The sequence below is a fragment of the Saccostrea echinata genome, unplaced genomic scaffold, assembly GCF_033153115.1.
Source record: "Saccostrea echinata isolate AGI-Se365-2 ecotype Australia unplaced genomic scaffold, CSIRO_AGI_Sech_v1 ptg000022l, whole genome shotgun sequence".
Lineage (NCBI taxonomy): Eukaryota > Metazoa > Mollusca > Bivalvia > Ostreida > Ostreidae > Saccostrea > Saccostrea echinata.
Window position 1 is genome coordinate 1,771,649 of NW_026889771.1, and position 24,721 is coordinate 1,796,369.

At 32.9% G+C, this 24,721-nt stretch overlaps 2 protein-coding genes across 3 annotated transcripts in view; one reads left to right on the top strand and one right to left on the bottom strand.

Annotated features, from left to right (window-relative positions):
* Window positions 1-14,636, top strand: part of LOC133190204 (calcium uniporter protein, mitochondrial-like) — an 18,484-nt gene extending 3,848 nt beyond the window's left edge. The window contains exons 3-7 of the mRNA XM_061325699.1: window positions 3,472-3,651; window positions 5,818-5,925; window positions 10,643-10,803; window positions 10,965-11,168; window positions 11,817-14,636. Of these exons, the coding sequence (XP_061181683.1) occupies window positions 3,472-3,651; window positions 5,818-5,925; window positions 10,643-10,803; window positions 10,965-11,168; window positions 11,817-12,014 (851 nt within the window). The 3' untranslated portion in view covers window positions 12,015-14,636. The remainder of the gene's footprint in view (window positions 1-3,471; window positions 3,652-5,817; window positions 5,926-10,642; window positions 10,804-10,964; window positions 11,169-11,816) is intronic.
* Window positions 14,637-17,728: 3,092 nt separating this feature from the next.
* LOC133190205 (ER lumen protein-retaining receptor 2) lies at window positions 17,729-23,141 on the bottom strand. Of its 2 annotated transcripts, XM_061325700.1 has the most exons (5): window positions 22,964-23,141; window positions 21,009-21,268; window positions 20,372-20,624; window positions 19,913-19,988; window positions 17,729-19,152 (listed from the first exon to the last, which is right to left on the bottom strand). In XM_061325700.1, exons 1-4 carry the CDS (start codon window positions 23,052-23,054, stop codon window positions 19,918-19,920), a joined length of 675 nt encoding a protein of 224 aa, XP_061181684.1. In that variant the 5' UTR covers window positions 23,055-23,141; the 3' UTR covers window positions 17,729-19,152; window positions 19,913-19,917. The 2 variants fall into 2 exon arrangements, with proteins under 2 accessions (XP_061181684.1, XP_061181686.1); XM_061325702.1 differs by lacking the exon at window positions 19,913-19,988 and having other exon boundaries at window positions 22,964-23,139.
* Window positions 23,142-24,721: the final 1,580 nt, after the last annotated feature.

Genomic DNA, 24,721 nt, shown 5'->3' on the forward strand with positions numbered 1-24,721 from the left:
AAGTCTGTTCCTGTGGTTGTAATTATAGTTTTATCAACTGGTTTGTAATTCAAAGCTAGAGATAAAAGGCTTAAACTGAAGTCTCCAGGGGCCTGGTGTTTTTGTCTTTTATGATGGTTAGAATATTGCAGACAACATATTTGGTGATAATTATGTAGTTTGGTGCCTTTGAACTTGGGGTGGGAATATCATTTCCATACTTGTTATATAGTGTAAGCTGACTCTGTGTCATTTTTTTATTACAAATCGATTGTGGAAAAATCCTTAAATGATAGTTATCAGAGAGAGAGAGAGAGAGAGAGGTAATATATTTGTTTGTATTATGTAACACATTAACATTAAAGAAGACTGATCCCACTGCAGCATCATACAAAATGTAATAAAAGTAGCAATACATGTATGTAATGATAATGTTTTGTTTTTTTGGTCAGTACTGTCATAATTTCTTTCTTCTCTGATAATGTGATTTATTTCCCATTTAGCCTGACTTTTCCTGACATTTAGGTCCATGACTAATATGAACTGACAAAGGCCAGGCACTTAATTTTGCGCAAAAGATTATCTATATTCTTTCAACTTGCCATATTTAATTTAAATCATATGATCTGTTAAAGGCACAATGCATACATGTTGAGGAAGCTATAATTTGCCCTGGATCTTGTGCACATACATGTATAGTGCATTTGTATAAGTTTTAATTTTGGCCATGTCTGGAACTCTTTGAGTGAATTTTCACTGCATGTACTTCAGTGTCCATCTATAGAAGAGCTGAAAACTAAGTGATGGGAAAGGGTCATCTGATAGCTGGGTAATGAGGAACTGTAAATGACAGACCAGATCTTTATGCTAGCCAATAATTCCTTCTGCAGCCTCGCCTCTGGCTGTAGTTACATAGGGTTAACATTATCATGTCTGTCAATTTAATATTGATATGCTAGACTTCCGATGAACTCTTATCATTCAGATTTTTATACCCAAAGGAGCAAATGTAGTCTAGGTACTTGTATTTCTGTTTAGCTTCAATAAATATTTATTAAAGTATTATATTTGTTAGCTTTAATAAATCTTGTACAGTGTGTTTTCCAGCAAAAGTTAATGCTGAAATAATTCTTTATAAAGTAGTCTCTTTTGATCTCTATACACTAGTCATTTACTATATAATATATTTTCATTTTAAAGTTTTCAAATTTTTATAACTTCTGTTTTAAGTCTATATATAGTTATCCTGTTATTCTCATTAGCTGAAACTGAGTTTGTAATTGAGCTCCCAAACCGTATTTCCTCTATCAGCAGATACTCCACAACTGTTTCCCAAATTTATTAATATAATGCTTTATTCTTGACTGTTTATAGTATTTTGTGACTCTCTTGGACGGATGAGTTACTCAATATACTTTGTACATTCAGATCTGACCTATCTTTAAAGAACTTCATCTTACCAGACTGATTGTGAATCAGTATGGATCATATTACCGTGTTTGATCTTTCTCTAACTGATGGTCTCTTGGTAGCAATAGGTCATTTAACATATATTGAGCAATTCAATGATCATTTAACAGTGCAGAAATATTACTGAAAGAATATCTTTATATCCTTTAGATCTTGAAGATGACATAACATTTCAGTGAAGTATGTGTACTTGACATGATAACAATATATCTTACTTGTTAGATGCCCTTCATGATTAGATTTATATGATTTTAACAGTTATAATCCCTCTATGATTTATTGAGAGAGAGAGAGGAGGATGATCATGATGTTTGTGATGTAGGACACTGGGAACATTTTTATATATTTACAGATATTATAAGCATTGGAGGAACAATTTGTTGGTGAAACTATTATATTTAAATTTGATTTATTGGACTTTATCTATGAAGTAGTTCTACCTTTAAAAGAATATCAAAACCTGAGTCTGATATTGAAAAATGTGAAATTTTTTGAATGCAGTATCTCCACGTCAGGATAGAATTTACTTACCATAATCAAAGACTTAATTGTAAGTTGTATGTGTACTTAGTATTTGAAATAATGCTTGCATTTACAGTCAAACATTGGTAATGTTTCCCTGTAGATTCTGCCAAACCAATATTACCATCAGATGTTTGATTGATGTACTAGCATCATTCTTATGAATATTCATAGATTATTAAAATTTTCATGAGACAGCCTTTCACTTTATTAAGATAACAAAGATAAGACAAATCATTTTTTTTTAATTCCTTGTGGATGTTCTCCATTTCCATTTGCTTTGTAAATCATCAACTTTCCTCCTCTAAACATGTTTAAAAGAATTGTTATTGGAAACAGGCTGAATTTGTATTGCAGTGGAAAGATTGATTGAGTAAACCCAGAGGAGAAATAAAGTAGTATTCTAGGCAAATATTGTTACATCCTTCATAATAACTGTAGACTTTTTTTATATGGATAGGAATTTGATCTTAGTCTCTTATGAAATGTTCATGAAGACAAATCACATTGCTTGAAGTTAGCCCTTCATGACTAAGATACATGCATTTATGGGAATTCAAATTGGCATTAAGAACATGCATCTTTAAGACATTTTTAGTCCCCTACCAGTGAAACCGGAGGGGACTATAGGTTTTCCTCTGAGTCTGCCCATCCGTCTGTCTGTCTGTCCATCTGTCTGTCTGTCCCTCTGTCAGTCTATCCCACTTGGTTTTCCGCACTTTTTTCTAAACACTTGCAGATATTGAGCTGATTTTTGGTATGTGAGTGTATCTTGATGAGTTACAGATCAAGTTTGCATTTCATTCTGTTTCAATGATTTTTGACGGAATTACGACCTTTTCAATTTTTCAGGGTTTTCTGCAATTTTTTTCTAAACGCTTGCAGATATTGAGCTGATTTTTGGCATGTGACTTAACCTTGATGAGTTATAGATCAAGTTTGCATCTCATTCCGCTTCATTGATTTTTGACGGATTTATGTCATTTTCAATTTTTAGCGGGAACCAGATTGCACTTGCCGGTAGGGGACTAGTATTGCTAATGCAATACTCTCAGAATGCTTGTTAATTTTGGTTTGGTTTGGCTTGTTTGATTCAGAGAAGCAAATTTCAAGAGCAGAACACATTGCACAATGTTATGTTTAAGTAACATGGAACTTATCAACTTATGTAAAAGTCAATTTTTCCTATTTACTATATTAAACTATATCAAATTTACTGTGTATAATATTTGGTGGAACTAGGTTTTTTATCAAGTTCATGTAGATTTGATTTAGTGCATTTCTGAATGTAAGTATTAATATACATCACATAATTTATTTTTTAGCGATCTAGTTGATTTATCAGAAGTTGCTTTCCGCCAAAGGTGCTCAATAGAATGAACAGTCAAATTTACAGCTGCAAATGCAATACATTTACAATATATTGTAGTGATGGGTTAAGCTGTTTAGGGTATGTGTTTTTTTCTATTTTCATGGACACAGTTCCTTTTTGTTTTTCAGATTTTTCAGAAGCGAGAGTAGAAGTCAGAAATGGCTTGTCCGTGTTTACAGTGCCTTTACCCTCCAGGAGGGAGAATTGTGAATTCACACTCAAACCAGTCTCCCAGACAGTGGGGGATCTCCTCACCTATATGAAGCAGGAGGACGGAGGCATTGATAGGGCAGCTGTATACAGTGATGGTAAGTGGGAATAAAAAAGTTCAACATCAGTAGGAGAAGAGAAAATTCTACTTTAACAGAAGGGAGGGATATTCCAACATAGCAAAGGATTGGAAATTCCTACATAGCAGAAGAAAGGGAAATTTTCAGTTATCAGAAGGAAAGGAATTTTTACTCATGGAAAAGGGAAGAAAATTCCATCCTTAGCTTCAGGAAGGGAAATTCTTCATTAGCAGAAGGGAGGGAATTTTTACCCTAGAAGAAGGGAATGAAATTCCACCCCTTGCAAAAAAGGGGAAATTCCCCATATGCACAATGGAGGAAATTCCAACTTATTAAAAGAATGCAAATTTTAACACCAGCAGAAGGGAGGGAGGTAAATTCTACCATCGTAGAAGCGTGAGCTTCCCCACCTACAAAAGTAATGGAAATTCCATAACATCAGAAGGGAAGTTCCTAGATGGAATGTTCTATCATTAAAATTATACTGTCCTATGGACCCAGTTTAACGAGAGAATTCGTCCTGTGTATTGGCAAATGTAACTTTGCAAAGGGAGGAAATTTCCATCCCAGCAGATAGGAGGGAAATTTCATCCCAGCAGAAAGGGGGGGGGGGTCACCCTTACATATAGCAGAAGGGAGAAAAATTCAAACCTATTGTCATTTGTACTATGTTAGGAAGCAAGTTCTTATTTATATACTTTGAAGTGTCTGAGTTACCATACAGACACAGATAGGATTTATTCCCAAAGTAACAAATCAGTGTTGTTTCTAATTCATTAATTTGTCCAGCATATTTTCATTTGTATGTACAGAGCTACAAATATCTGTAGTACCTTTAAATCAAAAATAAGGATCATGAACAACCTATAAAATTAAACAACCAACTTCCCTGATAAAGCATTTTTTTTTTAGACTTTCATAATTAAGAACAGCTAGTGGATATATCTAAAGATAGTAGTATCAGCATGACCAAAGTATTTGTACAGGATAATTACATCAAACACAGTGTCAAGTAATTTCCTTCCTTCCTTCAAGTGTCTAATATAATATTTACAAACTTATATGTAGTATATTCTGTGTGTTAGATATGTGACTGTAAATAATAATACATGTACATGCCAAACAAACTCTAACAGGGGCTCTCAGTCTCAGTCACTGGAAGGAAAATTATAAATTTTTAACTTCTGAACAGGAAAAAAAAATGTTAGAAGTCCATTGTTGATGAAAGAGAAAAAAAAAAATGTAAGAAGTCCATTGTTGATGAAAGAGAAAAAAAATGTATGAGCCATAAGCTTGAGGTACATTTGCATGTGAGATATCTCATAGAATATTTGTTTTTGGAAATAATAGACACTTAGTTGACAGTTAACTAAAGGTTGTTTGGATTCTTGTTGAAGATAAAATTTTAAAGTGTAGCTGTTGTTACATTTTCTACATGGTAAAACATACTCAGCAATCGATCAGCACAATTCTTAACATTTCTAAAGATAGTATAATTGATTTTAGCAAACTAAAAGAATTTAAAAATTATACAAAAATGTCCTTTTGAGCTCACCTGAGTCTTAAGCTTTTCTGCAGGTATAGCAAATTTATTAAAAAAAAAAAGAATACTAGTGCCTTACTAAATTATATTCATATACAAACATTCCCAAGTTGTGTGGATTTAATTTTTGTTTCAATTATAGACCTAGGGATTAGGGTAGGGTAAAATTGGGGATCATGTTTTATAGAATGCATGGTGTAACAAGAAAAAAAATCTTTAAAAAAATCTTTTCCAAAACAGCAAAGTCATGTAAGTAATATTGATATTAAAACATCCCCAGGATATTAGAATTTAAGTTGGTTAATATGTCATGATCCTTTGGGCTGTGATGGCGCCACAATATGGTGACAGAATTTTTCATGAGAATAAAGAGATTTTTTTTTTTAATCTTCTTATGAAGAACACAAGGGCTGTGGTGACGGGGGTGAGCCTTGTGGCCCATGGACCTCTTCTTATAATTTTGTCCTTGAAGGTCAAACATTGACATCTTCATAGACTGTTCATTTTTAGTTATGCAATTCCTTTTAAAATGTGTCTTGCTTTTAAAAATGCTGAAAAAAGAAACTCAAGAATATTGTTTAAATAAGAATGAGTGTCATTGTAAGTATTTTTTTTAGTCATATTATTTTTTTTATTTACAGATGGTGTCAGGATATCTCGATCCACAACCATAGATGTTTTGCTAAGGAACAGCTTTAAACTTGTGATAAATAGCACAGAGTATGACATAAAGGCTCCTGAAGGATTTGGTAAGATCTGCTAAGAATCTCCTATCACGGTTTGTTTACAGGCATTAACCAAAAAAAAAAATAATGAGCTAAAATGGTTCATGTTCTGATTTGACATATATGTACATTGCGTAGAAATATATGTGATATAAACATCATATTATTAACTGTTATATTCCATGTTGTGTTGTACAGCATGATACTTGATTTATACGAATAAAAATGTGCAGTGTTGGTGAATTTTGGAATCAAAGCATTGGAAATGTTTCAGAAAATCTTTTTTTTTCTCCTTGAAGGACATTATCAAGTGATATCCCTATTAAGCATGATTTTAGCTATTTAAAAAAAAAGCAGGAGATGTAAAGTTAGTAATTAACAACGGTATTGTAATCAGCTGTCATCCATGTGGGCTTAATAAGCTTGCTGGGAAATGTCTGTTTGAACAGACAAGGACCTGAAGCTGTAAACTCTCATTATTGACCATAAACAGGGATGTCAGATGGTGATTAGTTTTCCTCTAATGAAGTAGCACAGCTTGTTTAGACATGTACAAGCTGTTTAGTGGTCATTGCACCTAGGCTCTGTATCATTGCTAGCTTTCATTAAAAGACTTTTGCTCCAAAAAGGATCAATATCAGGTACTTAATGAAATAACTTGTATGTTTTCACCATGTTATCAATAGTCCTTGATTCAATAATATCAAAGAAAAGGTTTAACCAACAGAAGAGAGAAGATTTTGTACTTCACCGGAACACTTATAATGACAACCAAATCAAGTGTGATTAAGCTATTTATCAACGGAGTGCTTTAATTACCACTTTTGTATGAAGTCTCTCTAGCTTTGGATCCCATTTCAACTGTTTTTAAAACATGCCATTATTTAGCATGGAGGAACAAATGTAGTATTACCTGACTGACATGGTCAATAAAATTAGAAGAATAGAAGTTTTGAAGGCATTTCTGTACATTTTCTTTATATGTTGATATGTCATTTTATATTGTTGTCTGGAAGCTTCTTACATGTTAGATCATGGAATTACGCACATGGATTTGCCAAGTATGGTCCCAAAGAATCTTTAAAATGGAAAAAAAATCTTTTATAATACTTGATTTGTTTCTTCCCTTTATACATGTCAGTATAAGCATTCTGATATTGTATACAGGGTTATTTTCACCCTTTCACACTTGCAAAGAATTTTGCCTGGTTTTAAATTTGCCTAGTCACAGTTTTGTTTAAGAAATTATACTTTTTTCTTTGAATTCGCCCCACTTGTGTCTAGGGCGAAAGGCGCAAAAATAAAACGGGGGCAAAAATTTTCCCTGTATACAATAATTAGAATTGTTAGCCAAGTGTTGTGATACATCATAAGCATTAAAACTGCAGTATACCATACATTAGCTAGGAGATACAGTGTTAAAACAGTTGTAATGTCCATGTATTCCTTTGTCATACATCATGTAGATGTTTATCAGTTGTTTCTGCCACAGTATTAATTCAGTAACTTGTAAGTCCAGTGTATCCCATTGTTCTAAGTCTTGTTGATGTTTATCAGTTGTTTCTTCACTGTCGTTGTCTAGATGTCTGTGAAACGCATGTTCACTGCAAACATGCATTGTACAAATGCCAGGATATTATGCATTTCTCATGCATGTATCATTACTGAACTTATTTTTATAGATAAGAAACAAACATGTACTTAGAGCAATAATATGTTTTTAAGTTAAGGCTTGATTCCTAAATAAAAAAAAAAAAGATGGCTTTTAGTTTACTTGGAGGAAAAATGTTTAATACAGATATTCTTGTGTATTTGTGCAGATCAAATTGCAGATTTTTATCAAACTTTCACTGACCACTTTATAAAGTCTACCTAAAGATGAAACTTTTGATTACTAATGCACTCAAGCAATCTTGTCAACCTAAAATAGGAAGAAGTTTTTACACACTTTACTTAAATTTTTCTCTCCTATATCACTGTATCCTTGTCATGTTGGACATCCAGGTGGAGATTGGTAGAATACTACCAAGTGCACTGGCATCAGATGAGCTTCTGACCTTCAGTGATAGCCAGGGTTGATGACCTCAGTTCTTAGGCTTCTCATGCTGAGAATAAAATAAACCTTTTTTTTTGTCTGCCATTTCTGGGCAGGTTGTTTGTAATAAATTGAATTCATCTTTACTAGGAGTGAAACGGTTCACCGCGGTATCGATTCACCGCGGTATTTTTTCTCGGTTTGATACACGGTGCAAAATCTCTAATTTTCGGTTCGGTTCATTTTTCGGTCGGGATCGCTATTCAGTCGGGTTTGGCACAAGGTAAAACACATTACTCAGTATAAATAAGTATAGAAAACGTAAATTTTTGATGATTGATAGTTTGTAAAATAATTTTTGACAGTCAAATAATTTTAATCAATTTTTTCTAGTCAATTTGCAAATAAAATTCGTAAAATATGTGACTAGATTAAGAAAAAGAAAGCATAAAACAACGTTGAATTTGTTTCCTTCTATCAAAATGTATCGTATCGAAAATAACCGAACCGAGACAAAATTATACAATACGTATCGAACCGTGAAGGAGGTGTATCGTTTCACCCCTAATCTTTACTAGATTGATTTTACCTGATAACAATCCATCTCTTAATTTAGTATTTATTAAGTTGATAACTGATGCTGTGTGAGATGTAGTTTAACAATTTTACTGCTGTAATACTGATATAGTTATGATCTTTACCAGTGCCTCAGGAAAACATACTGCATACTTTAACTTCCTTAATTAGACTTGAACGAGCGTACTGTTGACTTAAACTGCCCCGGCCTTTTTTGAAATGAATTAAAACAAACATACTAGTCATCCTTAATACATCTTAATGGTATGACAGTACATGTTTATATAATTAGAAAACTTGGTCAGTTATTGGGTGCACATCTCAATCTCATACATGTAGACATTCTACTACGTATTGTGTTGTTAATGAAGACCGGATTATAGAGTTACAGATCAGTCTTCGGTCATCAGTACCGCACCAATTGTACATAGTGCACTGCAGATTCTGGCTCTCTGCAGCTGTCGACAGTGACGTGATGCATTGTGTGGGCGGCTATTGTGTGCCAAGAGCAGCTTTTAATGGCCTACCAGTTTTCCTGTATTTGAATCAATTGGTGGTGTATTTTGATCATGTAATATTTATACCCTACCTGAGAGTATCAGAGAGTAGTGCAGTGTTGATTATAGTGCCATTACTAGTCTGTATGACATTTATCAAATACCCAAGGAGTCCCAGTATGAATTGATTTATTGCTTAGTATACAACTACAAGGCCATGCAATGCTTATAACTTTAAAATACAACACATATAGGGTATTGTTTTTGGTTTGTTTGTTTTTTTCTATGGAATATAGTAAAAATAGTATTGTTCATTACAAGCAGATGTTATTATATTACACACAGAATAGTTGCTGTATTGATTCACCTGTAAAAAATATTGTTAATCAAATATAAATTTTAGATGCTATAGCTACAAATAAATTATGGTCTTGATATACCTGGGGGTGTGCGAGCTTCTGGAAAATTAGGTCACTAGATATTTTCTTTCCCTGATAGGAAAAAGAAATTTATCCAAATATCAACATCCTTATATTTCCTGATTTATACAGTTCGTGTATTTTGTTTGTATTTAATTTCATAGATATTGTAAAAATGGTTTTAGCACTTTAAATTCGTTCTTGACTCAACATTTTTACTTTATAAGGTTAAACACATGCTATTTCAAAATGCAGACCTGCCAAGTACCCTTCTGATTTTGGTGTATTTCTTCAGCTCTTTATCACTAAATTACACTATTACGTCATCTAAACCAATTTTATGCTTTTAAAATGTCCTGCTTAAATTTGTGTTATTTATAAATGGTTCTTTTTAATGTAGGACTTACATTTGAATTTAAGAACTGCATATTAAATCTTTGTTTTAAGGGAGCTTCAGTTCTTAAGAGCCAAATACAGAAAACGATAGCGTCCAAACTTGTACATGCTGCACATGCCAAAAATTTGGAAGAAAAAACAGATGCAAATACATCATTTACTGAAACGATTATAAAGAAACGTGCTATTAATACCACCAAAATATTAAAATAGTTGTGATGTGCAAGCTCTTGACCAAATACATCATTTAGAATGGAGTTATCATAAGTTTAAGATATGTTGGAATGTTAGAACACCGATGTGAGCAGAAAATAGACGATTGATGCTAATTAATAAATGCTACGAAAATATTTTTACGTCCTTCATTATGTGAAATATGACATACAGTCTGATTTAGATTATACAGAATCACAGTGAGACCGAAATAGAAAAGTACGAAGAATTACACCCATAACTCTGAAATTCCATCAAAATGAGGATTTAGATTATACCTCTGACAGAAGTAAAAAGGGTAGGCAGGTCTGAAACTGCATGCTTACAATTCCTAGGTTATATCAGCCTATTGGAGAAATACAAGTACTGGTACTGAAAATAAGATGAATGGTTTAAAAGAACCATGTACATGCAGAAATTAGAAAAACATGCAGAACTTCATTATTATATAGTATTTTGTAGTGTTTTAATATACTAGTTTGTTAAAACATACTTCATCAAAATTTAAATACATGTATAGGCAAATATTGTACACTATTTTTAAACATTAATTCAGAAAGAACTAACAGGAATGTGTATATAACAGTAATAATACTGATTTGTAGAAGCTGCAACGAGTGAAGATATAAAAGAGCTGTCCAATGCCAAGAACCTAATTGCTCATCTCTACTCAACAATGAATGTAGAACAGCATCAGATAGAGAAGGAGAAAGAACTCCTGCAGAAACTAGAAAACCTCAAACTAGAGTTACTTCCCATGGAAAAAGTACGTGAATTAATTAAATGTAGCTTAACTATTTTAAATTTTAGAAAATAGTGATATTCTATTCAATAATGTTGCATGAAAGTAGAAACAGTTTTTGAGATATATCTAAAAAAGTTTTAGATCAAATTGAATTTAAATAACTTTGTAACACTTATTTGCAGAAAATGGATACACTAAATGCCATGGCAAAACGACGAACAGAGTTTTTGTCATGGGCAGGCCTGGCTGCTATGGGGATACAGTTTGGGTTCCTTGCTAGACTGACTTGGTGGGACTATTCCTGGGATATTATGGAACCTGTCACTTACTTTGTGACCTATGGAACAACTATGGCCATGTTTGCATACTTTGTTCTCACGAAACAGGTAATTTACAAAGGATCAATGATTCTGCTCATACTAATATGCTAGTATTTCTCTAGTTTGGAAATGTATAGCATGATTCATGGGGCTAGATTGGGGCCACATTAGGGGAGCAAAGTTTTGCGTAGAAATATTTTAACTGCTGCAAGAAAAATGCAACAATTTGTAGACTTGACAATCCTAGATATTTATTAATTAGAATTTTTGAAATCATGGAATTTATGTTGATGGTTTTGTTTATCAACATACTGTATAAGCAGAATTTTTAGCAAGGATTCAATTTTGGCATTATTAGCGAGGGTTTTGAGATTGCATAAATTGAATATCGCTAACAATTTATACCGTATCGGTTGTTATAGCTATCTTTCTTGACAAAAAATCGCCAAATTTGCATCTCACTAAAAATTCCACTTATACAGTATTTAGAATGATTACTCAGGTGAATGTTGAAGCCCATGAGCCTCTCACTACTACTATTAATTTAGTGTAAATTACCGTAACTACATGTACTTCATATAATGGTTTTGATAAAAAGGAATTTTCTTGATATTGGAGGAAAATTTCAAGTCATAATCTTTGAAAAACTTACAAAAATCTATTGTAATTATTGGTCATCATAAACATCACCTGATACAGAAGGTCTGCTTGTAGGAGTACAACTTTGTGGAAGTAAAAGATAGACAACATTTGCTCTCTGTGCATGGCAATGCAAAGAAAACTGGACTGGATGTAGCTAAATATAACGAGTTGAAAGAGGCCACTGCCAAACTGGAGTATGACATCAAACGGCTTAGGGACCCTTTACAGCTCCACGTTCCAATGATGGATCCACCCAAAACACTGAAGTGAACGCTCTAGATCAGAGTATCATGGCATTAACCAAATAGAAGTTTGCATTGGTTAGGTTGGGTTAGGATTTAGTCTGTTCAATTAATGTAGGTGTATACACTGTTAATGTGATATTAATACTTTTAATCTTTCTTCCTTTCCTTCTATAAACTTGTAGATTTTTCAAGATCTGTGAGATTTGAACAATTTTTTTAGACCTTACAAAAAATTCAGATTATTTTGATAAGTTGATTCTGTGCTCGCCATATCCTTTTACTGAACAGAACTAAACCCTGCTGCATTGTATACCATCAGAAAGTAATAATTCATTTTTTGAGCTCTTAAGTGTTGAAAAAAGTAGATGCAGCAAATCAAGGTGAACAGTGTCAACCATTTTGTTATATTTTTTGTGGACCTTGATTTTTCAAGGTTATTAAAGTTAGTGAGCAGAACAGAAAAATGTCAAATCTAATACTTCAATCAAGAAAAAAATGATGAGAGTTAACAAACCAAAACTTGAATGTAAGAGATTGAAGATGATGTTTGGTCAGTACGAAGTAATAGTGTTCAGTTTGGTATTGCAGCAGCTGTGCAGATTATTGTTCACCAGTCACTTAATGGCCAGTTCTAAAACTCAAAATGAGAACAGAGACATTGGTAAGAATTAGATTATGCCCGCTGAATGAAGACAATCTTGATGCCGAACAATTTGTGCCCCATCAGTTTTCGTGAAGTTTTCGCCCTCCACTGATGGCCCCTGATTGTGTTATAGTTTACTGTTGTCAACAGTGATTCACTGCCTACCACCAATAACTTGACCTTCTTAGATTTTCATATTCATTGAGGGAGCTCCAGCAACACATTATATTGCAAGACATCACTTAAATAATGTGGAAGGGTTAGAAGATCAATTGACTGAAAAATCTGGAGAAACTCTTAATTGTTTAATTTGTACATTGAAGAATGGAATTATTTAAATAATAACCATGCCCATGTTTTGATTCACTGCATTTAACACCAGCCACTGAATTTCATAAATTTTACTTTCAGTTTGTTTCTTGAATATTTGATTCACTGAAATTTTCTCAGCCTCTTATACATGTATTGCTTATAATGCTTAAAAACATTAAGGAATTCCTACTTAGATGCTACTTTAAATCTATACATTAAAGATTTGACTAAGGTTATTAGATGGAAAAATTTTCTCCACATTTTAAATCTCTGTATTTCTTGAGTAAGTTTTAATATACATGTATATATTGATGTATGTCACAAATGAATTGTACAGTTGCAAGTGAAGTTATGTAAGAGTTCACTTTATTTATTTCCAATGATATATATAACCTTTTCTATGATATAGTGCTATCCATATATCATAAAAAGTTTACTCCATGCTTCCATTTTTTTTTTTGCTATACATTGTATGTAAATTAAGATGTGTGTACTTACTGCTGTAAGGGTACAAATTCAAAATTTTATTATATTTTGTAATCAATTATTTATCAATTATTTAGGTAGGTGATCTGGGATATACATGTTTATATATATAGTTTAAGAAATGTTATCTCTCAAAGCTGTTTTCAAATGAGCACAGATTAATTTGTGTTTGGTTATTTCTACATTTGTAAAGTTGTAACTTGGTTTACCTCTAGGAGTACATATCATAATATCATACTGTTGAAGTGTTATGTTGCATGAGTCATTAAAAGTGGCCCAGGTTTAAAGATATTGTATTTCTCGGAAGTGAAAAGTATGTTAAGTTAGTGGACAGTGGTTGGAGTTCAGCATTGTGGTTTTGTAAAGTATGTAACATGCACAAATACCAATTTCACACGAATCTGCACAATAGTGAATGAATTCTACACAATGTGATATAAACTCAGATATTTTTCTACACCCCTTTACCTCCTCTCCCAATAGATGATGTATATCTTAGATCCTCCCTAGGGGAGAGTCCCTATCGCTTGATTGTATTTTTTCCTTGTTATGCAATACATAGGACTTACCCGGTTTATTTTTAGCTCTGTTAAAGCTTCTCTTCTAGTAGACCAAGACCATTTGTTATTATTTATTTCTGTTTGTCTCACATGTTGGGATGATCTGTTTTCACCCCAATAAGTACCACCTGCACAACAACTTAGGGTAAAAAATTACATGTTTTTATCTTAAATACCTGAACTTTTAATAAATTAACAACATTGATAAAGATTACAGTTAAGCATTTTAGTCAGAGATCATTTACCTTGACAACATACTGTACTTTGAGAAAAAAAGGGGGTAAATATGAGATGCAAATGTCTAAAAGTTTTTAAACCTGAACCTTGTTGACTCCCATTAATTTTTTTAACATATTTTGGGCTTTTGATATGAAAAATGAACATTTATTCTATTCAGATGATTGGATGTAGAGGCTAGGGAAGTTATTGGTACAGGGATGTTATTGGGGTGAAAACAGTACTTGTGATAATCATTTTTTTAATTTTCGTTAGATATTTATGCACCTGATCCCTATGGTGATGTTTTGACAGTATCCTGGGATAATTATAGAAAGGTTCCTTTATATATACACTAGTGTCTCTATTATTTGTCCTCCATGTGTTAGTATCAGTTATGACTTTTTATATTAAAAATTTTGAACAATGATTCTTTGTTTTGATTAATTTAATTACAATCCAATAATCACCCGTGGTGCTTTGGTAATTGGAACAAACATGTATTATTTCCGTACAGTGAGGTTGAAACATGTTGTTTTTGCCATGCCTGTCTGTCGGTCTTGAGTCTTGTATAGGTGAAGGACATACACAATGTAGTTTGAACTTTATTGTCTTTTTCCCTGGAGTTGAAGAGTTCCAATACTTAAAGGAACTGTGTGCTACATTTTAATGTCTATATATGTTGTTGTACACTTCTTCTAAAACAAATTTGGATAAACAAAACATCTAGAATATATGTTTAGTAATTTTTGAATATTTTTCTTTGAAGTATACAAGAATTTTCATCAATTGATATCTTTTCAAAACCTCTGGTAACGCATGCTGATTTTTTGTCTATGAACATCTGATGGCACTATTATATTAAATTAAGAATATCTTGAAAAATTATCAGTAGGTAAGGTATGTTGCGTATGTCCTTAATAGGGCATATCTTTAGAACCCTTGCCCGATTTCATTTCAGCATTTGGTACATTGTTGCCTATGAGCAAAGAGTATGAATATTATGTTCATGTGTACTATGGTTAATCATATTATAAAGGTCAAGGTAATTCAGGTTGAGATGTAAAAATTTTGTCTTGGCCATAGCTTTAAAATCTTTTGATTACCGGTAAAATGAGTTAAATCCATAATTTATTGTTATACATGCTCTTAATTAAAGTGTATCCCGATCTTGATTCAAAGTCATATTTCAAAATATTACACTGGATTGCTAATTTTCTTTTAATTGGAATTCCAAATATTAATTTTTAAGAAAATATTATCAATTCCCTATATTAAATGTGAAATCTTTATAGATTCACTATGAAAGATGTAAATATCGAATTTTGTTATCTTTTATGGGACAATCATCAGGGTAACTCAGTCAGTAGAGTGGTCACTGTGTGATCGGGGTAGGTCGTGGGTTCATATCCTGGTTGCGATTGACCTAGATAAATAAAAGATAGGTAGCAACTGTTCCTTCGCAAAGCGCTCTGCACTTTGAAGTGAAAGTTGAAGGTCTTTGGGATGAGACCTCAAAACTGAGGCCCCGTGTTGGAGCAAACATTGGCATGATAAGATCCCTCACTGTTCATTGACCCTGAGTGCAAGTCAAGGTCTAAATTTGAAGCCCTTCACTGGTATATGGTTACATCTCTAGATATGATTGAAACATTCTTGAATGGGACATAAAACGACATACAATCATTCAATATACAGGACAGCAAATCTGTTTGCTGTGTATGTAAATCTGTTATTTGTTGTTTATTATGGTTGATTCATTTATTTTACTGAATAATTTATTTGATTGATAATGTGTTTTTAAAGTTGACAGTTTAGCATATCTAGTAGAAAATGGGTGTATGGAGCCATAAAAAAGTCTCCATTCTACAAAAAATGTTTAAATGACGGGAAAATTAATGTAAAATCTATTTTTATGTATAAAAGAAATGGAGTCTGAACCCATTACATATAAAAATAGAACATTTCTGAAATCATAAAATGCTTCAACAAACTTGTTTAAGAACACCGACACACTCCAATGATAGCATAGTGGTTAACATGTTCAACATTACGGTTTACCGGGAGGGGGGATTGTATTCACCTCGTACTCCTCCATTCTTTTTAAATACAACACGTACTGCATGCATTTTGATACAGAAAACTTAAACTAACTCAGGTTTCTCAGCAAAATTGTAATTTATCATAATGATATCAAGTTTGAATTCTTTTCATTTGTAATTCTAAAGGATGAAAAAATAATTCTCAATCATTGTACAATATTGTAGGTTTGGGCTATATTGACCATGGATATTGGCATGGGACAGGCAGGGTCAGTGTTTAGAGTACTTGACTAGCAATGCAGGGTCCCAGATTTTATTTCCAGCCATGCCATAATTAAATAATTTTCTCCTGTCCTATTTTATTTGGTGCCATTGTACACATCTAGACTTGCAGGTGGAAGTCCTGTCGTGGACTAAAAAAATCTTGCTGTTGTGCCTTTGAGGGCCGAAACAATTTAAGGAGGGAGAAATGTGATGGTTTGAGCTATATATAGATTGTGGATAGAGGACTGAATAGCTCTATGGTTAGAGCACCTGATTTGTAATGCAGAGATTTCAGGCTTGAATCCCAGTCCAAATGTACAGTTTTAAATCAAGTTGTACAATTGCTATGTTATTAGAAGGGACATAACTCTTAATCTGAGAGTGGACAATCATGCAGTCTTAAAAAAAGTTAAAAAAAAAAAAAAAATCACCTTACGTCTAGTTTTATGGAAGGTAAGCATATGATTGTATTGTAGCAAATGCCATTACATTTGACCTTATCTGAAAAGTTCACAAAGATTTAATGTGAAATCACTAATTTTTGTTGGGGTTTAATTTTCGTGGTTTTCGAGGTATGAAGAGACCCAAGAATTCAGGTCCAACACAAAATGTAAAATTTCATATACAAAACTACTCAATACATCTCCAACCACGAAATCAAATCCCCTCAAACTAATATTTTTTCCTTAAACCTCGAAAATTTGACCCCATGAAAATGTGATTTTACAGTAAATGAAAAAATTTGACAATAAAAAGACTTGCAGTTATTTTTTACTTCCAGCTGGTTTTTAATGCCACTGTAATCTATATTTATGTCAGTTGTCAACAGTCACCACGAAACTTTTTATATATGTATACCTGTAGTATACAGTATCATAAATACCCGATTTTTATTCATTCTGACAACTTATTATTTCAGTACTATTTTAATCCTCCGATAACAGAAATGGCTTCAAATCATACCTCTAATTATGGCCATGTTATTAAAATGCACTCTCTGTCCCTTTTTTCTAAATTATAATGCGGCTTTATTCAGAAAGTGTCAAGCATGACCCATTCATATAAAAACTTCCTCTCTTACTGAAACAAAATCATAAGCAGCATTGCTCAAAAAGTTTTGGACATCTTCCATACCCTTAACTTAAAGGCTAATAAATATCCATGAATCTCATTGCTTCATACCTTTTTCCAATTGAAAAAAAGAAGCAAAGTATAATTTCCAATTTTGTCCATTTTAATTTCATTCATAAAACAAAGAATTAAAAGAGCAAAACATTTTACATGTATTTGAAACTGTAAAAACACTTGAACAAGGCTATACATGTATGACATACACTGCACATTCTACCAATGGTTTCTGATGCCAGATTATCACTCAACAATTAACCATGCTCTCTACTTTCTAAATACAAAAGCTTATTTACAAATAACAAAGGCAGACTCATAGATAATCGGATTCTGATACGATTTTCCCAGAAATTGATTTCATTAAGACAAACTTGAGATGTATATATTAAGCTACATGTAGTATATATCTTGGTAAAATGATTTTTATTCTGTATTCAATACAAACAAAAATAATTTATCAAGTGTATCAAATAGTGACATCTTGAAGCCCATTTTGCACATCACAATTTTAAATGTTTTTGTTAACATAAGGTTTATACTGTTAAGTATTAAATAAACATGGACAAGTATTTACAATGTTTGTGAACCAAGCTGTGAACATTCTATATACAAACTACTGAAATACAGCTATAAGTAATCCATTTAATTTTTCTAACAGAAGTATCTTTCATTTTTAGAACAGGGAGGGTTCATTTGCAGAATATCCCTTTCAGGTGAATGTACAGAGAATATATGTTTCATAGCTATAAATTATATTTTTGAATAAAAGTCATATGCTTTACGGCAATCAGTTTTCTTGCTTCTTCTAAACCAGAATTCATTTTCTTACTACATGTACTATTATCTAGAGATGATCAGTACATAACAGGATTTCTCTACATGAAAATAAAACATATTTCTACATGGAACAGATAATTTATCTTTCTAGGTTTATGAGAAATTGCACCAAAAATATAAAGAAAAAAATATGGAGAGAAAAAAAACCTTCACCTATTTTGAATATGAAAAGAATATTAAAGTTTTCTTTCATTGCTGCTCTTTAGAGGTTTTAAATATCAAAGTGACAGTCCTACATTAAACACCAAGGAAAGCACCTCCTGACTAGCTTACTAAACGGCAAATGATCACATTTTTTCCAAAATCAATCTAGAACTTTTTTGACATTTTTGTGAATTTTGACCTAGTTTGTCAGTTGTACAAAAGTAACAAACATACACCAACTGAACCCATTTAATCAACACTCTCGTACATATTTTAATGACGTATGATATCTATGCAATACACATACTATGCTTTTAATGCAAAAATGCCAATAAATATGTCTTCTAATCATATTTTTGTAACTTGAATAAAGGCTGGACATTTGAGTAATTTCTGATGACTTGGCATTGACTTCTGTCACAAAATGTCCAGTGCCTTTTCTCCCGAATGATGACCAACATAGAAACAGTTTATACCCAGAGCCCATACTAGTTCACTAAGCTGGTAATGATATCTTCTTTCCTTTCAGCACTGAAAAATAAGAATAAAAATAGGCTCTCAGTATCATATGCATGTGGAGTTTAAACATGAATTTTTTGTAACCTTCCTTTCAGTTTACATGGTCTTGAGAGGTGTATGAAAAACCTGAAATTCTACTTTATAAGCATTCCATATAGGAAAAGAAACTGATCATGCTGAGAAACTGAAGCCATTTCATGTACCAGGTACAATAAGTATACACAGTCTCATAAGATAGCAAGTTTAAATATATCTTATGGAGAGTCTTCATGAAATAATCTGGGAATAATATTTGAGTGAAGAGATATAGCAGAAAGTAGATACACTATACTAATTAAGGAAAATGCAGGTCTGTCTTGTTCTAAAATTATTTCTACTAAAGAAAGTGTCCTGTTGGTCTGTATATCCATTGAACCGATTTTTTTTTTTTGGACATATAAAAGTTTTTTATTAGGCATAAAAATTGTGTGTATGTATCACCAAAGTTGTTCTAGTTCAAAAAATAAACAAATAAAAGAAAATGGAAATAGAAAAAAAATTCCCACACCATTTTATGCTCTTAACATCTGCTTTACATTCTTAGAAATGGAAGGTATAATATTATGTAAGATATTCACACGATTTCTTTGTGCATCTTGAAAGCTTTGGGTTAAATAAGTAGCCTAGTCTAATCGTACATTGTTTTTTTTCACACTGAATGTAAACCAGCTGTTTTTAAATCATGCACGAGAGGTCCATCATAAGCTATACACACAAGAAATGGTGTGAGTACCTGTTCTACACATCCAACAGGGGGGCGGAGTCCTTGAATACGATCTCATTATTTGTAAACAGAAGGGAGCCCTTTCCTGAAAGTCACAAAAGTACTTTACCTACCTTTATACATAGATAAAAACCCTAGTACTATGTCACTTTCTTGCATAATTTTGTGTACATTAATACCATCATAAGACTTTAATTTGATTATTTTTTAATGATATTTTCCACTGTGTAAACAAAACCATTTATATATTTGAGGATTTAAGTATAAACATGGGATAATAAATCTCAGGTAAGCAAAGCAGAAATATGTATTTTTTTAACATTTCTGAATATTTCATAGAACATGCATTGCTAGCATTTCAAGCTACATAAGGGCCTTGTGTAAGCATGAACACATTACACAAAGTATTGTCTATAGATCAGAAGAACATGGTCACTAAGGAGAATTTTCTCTCGGAGGATTACCTACCCTTAGTTATATACAAGTAGAAGAAATCACAATATAATATGGTCTGCACAACCCCAGCTACCACAGCAATAAGGTCAAAGAATCCCTCAAAATAGTATCTGTAAATCCAATTCAGGAGGTAGAGAGCCCGATACGAGCCGAGGGCGAACAGATAGTGGCTAGTGATGGTTTCCGCTTCACCGGTCTTGCTGACCATGAACAGTTGGGGAAGGATGGCCACAGATTCCAGGTAGATGGAGAAAGTCCACAAGATCTACAATGTAGCCAAGATTGTTAGAATATTTTAATCAATATAAAAAACAGTCAAGATTCCATTTTTAATGTACAGTTTGTTACAGATAAGTTTAATATGATCTCACTGTAGTTTCTCAAATCTTCAATCACTGCAATATTCTCACTATGTAAAAATATATATATATAAAAACTAAAACCAGTGGCCTATTTTGTATGTTGCACTGCTTATATTTTTTTTTGGCATTAACATCTTCTTTAACTTTTAGGATATAATAATGCACTTAAAAATACTTAAACAGCTGCAAATGTTAATCAATCATACATAAGGTTAAATGCATTACTCATTGATGTTATATTGAAATGTTAAATTACACATTCAGAATGAGTTAACAAATCACTGTACCTCTAAGGGAGCAAACTCATGGTTGACAAGGAAGGCCAGACCTCCAACTGGTACAACTAGGAACTCAACACGGAAAGTATCATGGTTACTGTCGTATGTGGCCTTGAACTTGTGGAACATCAGGAACAAAGTGAAGTAGGAAGCAGCAATGAAGAAAACCTTCATACATGTGTTATAGACTGATACAAATGATGTAAATAGATCTAGGTATCTTGTGGTGAATACTAAGGCAAACAAAATCTGACTTTTTCCTGATATTCCTATAATGAAAAAATAAATAAATCAATGTCAGAAAAACCATGATATAGGAAATTAATACAGGCTCTTTCATGAGAATACTTGTCTGGTTTAATACGAGTGCAGCAAGTGGCATGAAGCACAGTTTGCACTAGGAGCTCTCTGGACAATACCTGGACAAAGGGAAAATTCAGACTCTCTGCACATTCTTTCAGCAGAATTTTTTTCCAGTGTAAACTTGGAATCCGAAATCTCCCATAAATTGCATATGGCTGTGCAAACTATGTTTTCACATTAACCAATCAAAAGTTAACCAAAAAAAAAAAAAAAAAAAAAAAAAAATTGGCAATACCTTGCTTCAATGGAAATTGCAGATAGATACAGCTCCTTAAATCCTCCTTGTTAAAATTTTGCACTTTTTAGACTGTGTGAAATGGAAATGCTTCTTACTTGCTATGTGACAATGAGTATGTCTTAAACATGTGCAGTTTGAAGATGCAGATCTAAGTTCAAAGTGTATATGAAAGTTTTTTGATGATATCTACAAATAATTTAATTTTGTTTGTATTCTAGCCTCTGATTGGTTAATATCCAAAAAGGAACACAAATTATTTCTGTATAACCTGGTTTGGTATGGGGACACACCCCCCTGACAACCAGCTGAATCATCTGTATGCATACAATCCTCTCATTTCCAGTCCTCGGGATTCATGGAAAATTCCAGATTTAATAAATATACCTTTAACTTCAAACAATAATTCGATCTTACCACATGTAAACAAGCTGCTAGGCCTATGTATCAGTTTTTACCTCCCCTCGCTTCCCATCACTTCCGTTACTACGGTTGTATTATTGAGCGGCAAATTTGAAGCAATAAAAAGCAACGAAATTTTACACCCATATTTATTTAATGATTTTAAAATTAAATTATAAGGAATGACTCTAATTCTTGGCCAAATTATTCGAGTATAACCTGGTTTGGGTCAGTTTACGCTGTTTTATAATCCGCTTCGCGGATTATAAAGCGTAAACTGACCCAAACCAGGTTATACTCGAATAATTTGGCCAAGAATTAGAGTCATTCCTAAATAATACAAAACTGCGCTCACCCCAATGACTGTATCGTCAAACATATTATATTTATAAATAGTATAGAGCAAAAACACATCTTTACACCTTAAATGAATAACTTGGAGATTAAAATATGCAACAATTTCCCCCTTTATGGTGAACACATTTGACTTTTTAATATATATTTTCCCTACAATCAATACACACGACAGGAGTTGTTTTTCTGTACAGGTGATTTTGTAGTCGATATTGGAAAAAAATCTGTTCATTAAGCCCTCCAGTCTAACAGATTGCATCAAAAACAGTGTCAGGCAAATTTAATACACTTTGCTGTCGGTTTTTTCAAAAACCCTTTGGAAAGGTCACATTATACCCAATCAGCAAATTAAATACTGTAGTGTGTAGTGTTGAACTGTAATTTTTAAAACAAATATGGGAGCACTTCAAAAGTCGTGAATATCCCTTGCAAACTGTGCATACTTCTAACGTTCATAATGCTAACCTAAACAACGAGTTAACGAGCAACTAACAATGCAAAGAGATAATGTTTAACATTTAAACCCCATATTGTATCCTTCTGTCACACATTTCAAGAGAAGTCAGGCAGCGCCAGTCTAACATTTTGGACGCCTAAAGAAACAACTCACCTGCGACGGAACGAGTTTTCCACATCTTAATCAGCAATATAACTATTGCCAATAAATGGGACATATCCCCGATTAACCTGAAAATATTCATTTTGGGGGAATATCTGTCAGTCGCCGGTATGTGTGTTTACACGTTTCAAGAACTATGGCGAATGCGACGTGGCCCGAACTGCTTTGTGGGTAATTTGGAGCAAACCGATCCCGATTCATAAACTTCCGGGTGTTACGTGGAGCTAACAGGGATGCAGAGACGTGTACTTTCAAGCAGAGAAAGGCTGACGCTGTTTGAAATAAAATATTAAAAAAAATATTCATGAAAAAAACGTTAAGACTGGTGAATATGTTGTCTTATGAATGGTTATTGAATGTGGAAAATGTTTGAATAAAATTGTACGTGTTATTACAGCCTCTGGCAAAGCAGTGACCTAATTATCAAAGAAAAAAATCATTAACACCATTCGATATGTTTAAATCTTAGTATAAGAGAAAATCGTGTAAATGTCTCCAAGTAACACATAATTTAACATACCAGAGAAATAAGCAATAGATACATTTGATTAGACCTAAGTAGAAAATTATAAATCTGAAATTATCAAATAGTATGAGATTCTGTTACTTAGAAATCTATACATTCTAAGATTTAAATATATCAATTAAATTGGCCATTAATTCATAAAAAACGTTTAAAATTCTTAAATTGAAAAAAAGTGTATATTTATTGCGAAGAATTGCACTGTTTCTTGATTTTTAAGCTACCATCTCAAAAATTTTTCAGACCAGCGAGCTACAGTTCCGCAGCGAGAGGTTTGGAAAAAACCTTAAAGAGATAACTTTCACTTGACAATTATTCCTATATAAAAATTTCACGTGAAAAGGTCATTTCTGTTAAATTTTACTCACCTGAGTAATCTTAGCTCTGTTGTTCTTATTAAGATTTTTTTTTTGAAAAGATAACTTAATTTGTTATTCCCTTGAAGAATTTTAACTGTAAAGGGTCTCTGAATCCACACAACAGTCATGTGATTGCTTTTTATATTAATATGGCTATGCTGTTGTGCAGAAGTTTTTTTCTTGTATGCATGCATTATGCAAAATTTAGCCTTACGTCAACTTCATAGTTTGAGGGGAAAAAATTGAATCCAAGCGTGCAATTTGAGAATGTTTGCAAATTGATGATGCTATTGTAGTGCTTGAGAATAAGGATTTGCCCCATTATTTATCAAATAAAATGTTAACCCCTGCTATGACCCCACTCAAGATCCATGGGAATTGATTCAAACAAACATGAGTCTGCACTATCTGAGATTGCTCGCACATTCATGTAAAAAGTGAAGATAACGAATAGCGATCAATCTCATGAGTCCAGTAAACATGACGAGACGTTAACACTGCAAAGACACGGTCCCCTGGAAACACTTCAGGTGAGATAAGGTGCCGAGGAGGAGTAAGCATCCCCTGTCGACTGGTTATACCTGTCGTGAACCCTATGTTTTGCTCAGGTATGCAGAGTACTCTGCAGTCAAATTAAGTATAAAAGCAATGGTCTAACAATTGGTATGGAACATGTCAGTCAAGTTGTATCATCAACTTATTTGTCAGCAGTTTGCCTCGGTTTAAAAACTCAGACCATGCTCTTGCACATCGAATCAATTGGGAGATATAAACACCATATGTAGGTGATTTTGGAACAATACTACATAAATAAGGAAAATTGACGATGGAAAAGCTAAAGTCAAACAGCTAAAAAAAAGCTAAAAC